A 6,000-nucleotide genomic window follows, 5' to 3' on the forward strand; every position below is an offset into this window, starting at 1 on the left:
TAGCTATGGGAAAATACTGTTTTTATTGGTATCATTAGTCGCTAGCGAGAGCACAGGCCTTTGAGCATGGCAGCGGTTGTCAGTTGTGCGGTTCAAACCACTTTGATCATGTGGGGTGTAAAGAGCAGCATGGCCTCTAGGGGTCTCTAGCGGGGCCTTCGGCGTCTTGTTGACTTTTGTTTAACCACATTAACCCTGGCGTCCTTGGGCATGTCATTGTCGGCAAAAATTTTAATTTATATTTTTTTCTGAAATACAGAACATCACAGTGTGTCACAATGTGGGCTTGTAGATTGGCTATTTTCGCTATTAGTCATATGGCGAAGTATATACGGCTTTAGTGGTTTATATTTTCCATTCCATCAAATCTACCTTCAGCACAAGGCATGCTTTTCTAGCTATTTTACAAAGCCTACAGTAGCTTACATTGGATAAATTGTCACATTCCCCTGATCCAGGATGTGGTTAAATTTATGTTGAAAACCTGCTTTGGAAAATATGTTGCCCAGCTTTCGTTTTTGCTGTATTTTTGTGGTTGCCTTGTCATTTAAGTAAACATCAGTAGACGCAGAGAAAGTGATGGCTTGTCAGCCGGGAAAGTTTGTTTGCCTGAGAGACAAAAACATACCTGAAAGGACCCGCTTTGACACCTGACCTTTGAACCACTTAAACCCTATGTGTATATAGCCTACTGTACTTAGCTGAAATCTGTAAATGACAACTATGTGAATTTGCAATCTACACTTGTCTCTCTCTCCAAAAATAGCCGATCTACAAGCTCATAACATTGTGAGCTTGAAGATCTTCTATCGCTGCCTAATGTACCCCCCAGATCTCGGGTTAAAGCCATTATTGTAATCACCCTGAACACTGTTGCATCTTTATCAGTATCCAGAAAAAGACTAAGATTAAAAATATATAGATATTGTTTTAATATAACCTAAATATGTTTTAACATTTAGGGCATCCAAACAATACATTATAAATTATAAATTATTTTTTATATAGTTTTGCCTTGGCCTCCTATTTACTTCAAATAATTAAATATTAGAATATTGGATCAGGAATGCGACAAAAAAATAAATCAAATTTTTGAGTGAACTATAAGGCGTAATGCTTCTGAGGCCCTTCTGAAATCTAACTAACTAACTGATATTGAACGTATTATTGATTTGAGTATTACCTGTTTAATATTGTTATTATTATTTTCTTTATTTATTTATTGACCCTTGTGAGTTAAAATAAACAATTGTAAATGTGCCTTCATTGGTACATTTGATATAAAACTAAAAATGAGATACACAATACGTGCAATTATATTTGTTAAATTCTTATTGATCAAATAGTTTTTTGTTTATTCTAATCATTTTAATATACATTTATTTTGTCATATATAGTTAAGATGTTACAGTATTTACCTACAGTACCTGATGTTGATCACTCAATCAACATTAGAGTGGTGCTAAATTGTGACATCAATAACCCCCCTTACATGCCTATATATAACAGTCTGGTGTTGTGTTGTGGTGTAACATTTAGCCACATCCTGTCTCTGTGGTTCTCACGTCAACAGGGTGTATATGTATGAAGCCACGGGGGGGGGGGGGGGGGGGGGGGGCGTTTTCTACCTTTGCATTTCTCTTTCTCTCATTTCCCTTTTTCTCTTTATTACTCGTCTGCTCAGAATGGAAAATCGGAGGCCATGACAATGGAAAACATTAGTTGATCGAGCATGGCACAACAACACTGTGGTTATTGAGTGGGCGTAAGAGATGTCACTATTTTTATACCGACAAACAAGAAAGGAAGCAACCGCTTTACTTTCGGGAGGAAAAGAAAACTGCTTCTGTGGCGTATTGGTGCAGTAGCAAGCTTTTGGGTTTCCCCTTGCCCTGCATCACCTGGAGCTGTTTTCTCACCTCAGCTATAATAGAGATGAGAAGTCAGTGGCATTAACGTTGGATTTTTTTCAGTAATTGTTACATGCACTGCATTATGTACACTGCAAAGGCATCACTAAAAATAACCTCAGCGTGTAAATGCCTGTTTAGCCCAGAGCGGAATTGAGTAAAAACAGCCAGCAGTGTTGGCTCAGGCTGACATTTTCCAATGGGAGTTCCTCCTGTCGAGGGTGGTGAGCCCCAACCAACCTGCGTGTGTGTGTGTGTGTGTGTGTGTGTGTGTGTGTGTGTGTGTGTGTGTGTGTGTGTGTGTGTGTGTGTGTGTGTGTGTGTGTGTGTGTGTGTGTGTGTGTGTGTGTGTGTGTGTGTGTGTGTGTGTGTGTGTGTGTGTGTGTGTGTGTGTGTGTGTGATGCTTTTGTATGCGTGTGGCCCTTTTATTTTTTTATCACTCACTGCATCAATACAGCATTGTGTTCCATGTACTGCATGGAAACTACATGTCGCTTTATGATATAAGCCCTTTTACTGTCTGAGCAGATGTCTGACCGGTGTTATGCCTCTTTATCTGACTCTCTGAATTATGGATTAGATTTTTGTGTGTGTTCATTGGTACTACTGCGTAGGCCTCAGGCCAAAACAGTGGCCAGGAACTGATAAGATTCTGTAGAGCCAGACTGTCTTGGACACACTAGTCTAGTCGGTGGTCTCAGGGTGGGTAGACTTCCTGCTGGAGCCCCTTGTTTTGGACAGTGATTCCTTACTAGACTGAGTGGCTCTTCTGTCTCTCTGGGATGGCTGTGTCCTTACGTCAGCGGGCTTTATCGCAGGGTGCCCTGCGCCGAGGAGCCTCTTGTGTGTTTGCAGTGAACCACAGGGCCCAGGGTCCCTGCCATCTTCACAGTCACTTCCCTCCCTTGTGCCAAAGAACACAGAGCAGATAAAGGCAGGGAACTGCTCTCTGTCTGCCTGAGTGTGGGAAAGGCGCGGGCACAGGAACTACGACAGGAAAGACAAGAAGATGACTTAAAAAGAGTTGTGCGTGTCGTGTGTGTGTGTGTGTGTGCGCGTGTGCGTGCAGAAAAATGTTGGTGCACTCTCAAAAACACTCTTTATTGCTGTTAGTCCAAAGACTTGAATGTTCCTCCCCAGTCCCACCAAACAATGTAGAAAGATTTTAGGTCAAGGATTTCATTAGTGTGATGCATGAGAAATGAACATACAATTTCCGATATTAAGGATCTGAAAAATATATATACAGTATATACTTCTGTATTCATTTCTTTATTTACTTGTGCAATGTGATCTGAATGACCTTTACCTTTGTTTCCTTCCCACAGTTAACGAAATCATCAGAAATGACCTCTCCAGCATCTCTGTGCACAGTCACGCGTAGAAGACACAGCGGGCGGCGGCGGCAGCAGCAGATGCACACATCAGGCACAGCATCATCAACAAAGAGACAACATCCTCAGGATCTGGATGATGAAGAATACATTACTGACCAGGGCCTTTTGAACACCAGTCCCCACCTACTCCCATTCTGTGGCAGTGATTCACTCCGAGGCTTGGCGCGGAGCCACATTATGACAATCATTGATGCTGAAACGGCGTAGCCACCCTTGAATAAAATGAATGTTACAGTACGATTACAAAAAGGGAAGTGAGATCCATGAGTTCCATGTTATATGACAGCACTTGCCTTAATTTGCAGCAATGCTCTGCTCTTCGGTGGACCAAACAGCTCAATGAGACTGAATCTTATTCTAACCATTGTTGAATGACAATCTCCATTTCGAGTGTGATTTTGTGATGTATCCTAATGCATGGACAAGCTAATGGGACAATGAGTTTCATACTACATACCGTTTGTCTGTCTAGTCAAACCATAACAACCCAAGTGGTGCCTTACAACAACAAGAACAACATACAAAATAACAAACCAACCAATAGCACTCACTCAGATGCAATCATTTGTCTCGTTGTCAATCAAAGTGGTTGTTTTTATATGATATTTTGTGATTTCATTGATTTGTTTACAGGGAAACATACAAGGCTGGAAAATAAGTAGGGAATATGTGAATAGATTAGAATTGTATTTTTTTTTGTTTCTTATTATCTCATTGTTCATTTATACTGAATGTTATGTATGATATTCTTTTGTATAAACATGTATTTGAAATGTACTGGTTCAAGCCTTATGCCTATATTATGCAGTTTCCTATTTAGCTCAGTTTTTTATGGTCTTGACTTGCCATATACAGATACATGTCTTTATTGTTTTTTGTTTTGTTTTCTACCTTGCATCCTTCCTCTCACCTTAGTGCCTAGTTCTACCATCCTGCCCCAGTCTTCCACACGATCGCTATTCCTTAAAGAAAACCTATTTGAACCCTAGCATCCCTGTCCTGGGGCTAACGTTTGGTGAAAATAGCAGATCAACAGGCTCACACTGACGCAAAGTGAGCTTGTAGGGGGCCTAGTATAGAGCCCTTGGGTATCCGGTCAACTAAGTACATGGGTTTAAGTGGTTAAAAGACAGAAAGATGCTCAGACAATCAGAAAAGCACATATCCAGTGACAACAATCAGGGATCATCAGGGGCTTATGAACGCAGATATAGGATAGCTAAGTAATAGTAATGGTAAACAATGGTATCCTTACCTGCTGAATTTCAACGGGAACACACAAGTGTTGTCATTATGTCTTGCACTGCGGGTTTGCATGTAAATAAGCACATGAATAATAATGTGTGCGACAATCTCAGTTTTGCCCCTGACCTGTGTGATGATACTGGAGAGCTGGCAGGATTTGACCCTTAAGCCTGGCAATAATTGATCTCTTCATACCAAAGGATTTTGACTTTGGTGAAATTATTGTCCATGCTTCCTTTGCTTTTTAATAGTGGAGAGACCATAATAGCTTAGAGCAGTTCCCAATCTAAAGCCTAACATTATGCACTTTACCATAGACTCAGTACAGGTTTTCTCTTTCTACCAGACCAAATATTGTAGATCGATGTCTTCTGTTGTGTGATTGGATATACAGTAGGGCTGGGCAATATGACTTCAAATCAATATCACGATTATTTAAGTTTTCCTTGATTAGGATTAATGAACAATTTTTTTTGTGATAGTGAAAATAGCAGACCGATAAGCTCAACGGGTCGCAATGCGTTGTGTGCTTGTAGATCTGCTATTTTCTCTATGTTTGCATACAATCCTTAGTGGTTAATCAGTGGTTAATCAGACTAATGAATTTAGTCACTTATAAAAAAAATATTAGAACTTTTATGTGTTTTTATGATTAAAAAACAGTAGATTTTTTGATGAATCTACATGAGCAATTAAGTCGGTTATTGGTTCTAAATGTCGGTTTCGATATCATTTTGGCTTAATTGCCCAGCCCTATACGGTATGACTTATTTCAATGGAGCTGTAGTCTTTTCTATGTCTTTCTCAAGCATGCACAAAGTACTAATGTTGAGGGTAAATTAGTTGACAGTAACTTACAGTATAGCTTCCTAATGCATTTTAGACATAGTATATAATAGCATGGCTAAACTGTATGTATAAGATTTCTATTTTGTGCCTTATTCTCTCTTGTCTATAAGATGACTGCAATTCTATAATGCTTTTCTATCTAGGCACAAGGTGAAGCATACTTCTCTTTAATATGACATATTTATGAACATTGAAATTGTGTTTTAAGTACCTTTATTGTGTTCTAAGCAATGAATTAATAAATGACATAAGAACGACAATACTTAATTGTAGGCTTGACTTATTTTCTCACTCATTGTGGCCAGAATTGTCTGTTTTATTACTGGCATATGGCATTTTCCATTTATCTAAGCTAGCTTTTATTAAAAAAACTAAAACTGTTACCCCTGCAACCCAATTCCAGCTAAGCGGTTGAAGATGGATGGATGAAAAAAACTAAAAGGACTTACTGTATTTTGAATTTGGAAATAACACAACTCCGATAACATGTTTTATTTCTCTGGAATGTCAGATATTCCATTTGATGTCAGTATCAAATAATATTTTTGCGTGCACAAATACTGAATCAATTACTAAGCTGCTGTGGGTTTTCTTTTTG

General features: G+C 39.1%; 1 protein-coding gene across 4 annotated transcripts in view; it reads left to right on the forward strand.

Moving 5' to 3' along the window:
* Positions 1-5,652, forward strand: part of LOC308084625 (nuclear factor of activated T-cells, cytoplasmic 1-like) — a 79,025-nt gene extending 73,373 nt beyond the window's left edge. For all 4 annotated transcript variants that reach the window (XM_080427378.1, XM_080427381.1, XM_080427380.1 and 1 more), the window contains one exon: positions 3,240-5,652. In XM_080427378.1, coding sequence (XP_080283504.1) covers positions 3,240-3,295 — 56 coding nt within the window. In that variant the 3' untranslated portion in view covers positions 3,296-5,652. The remainder of the gene's footprint in view (positions 1-3,239) is intronic.
* The last annotated feature ends 348 nt before the right edge of the window (positions 5,653-6,000 follow it).

Source organism: Gymnoscopelus braueri (assembly GCF_963280865.1).
Source record: "Gymnoscopelus braueri genome assembly, chromosome: 4".
NCBI lineage: Eukaryota > Metazoa > Chordata > Actinopteri > Myctophiformes > Myctophidae > Gymnoscopelus > Gymnoscopelus braueri.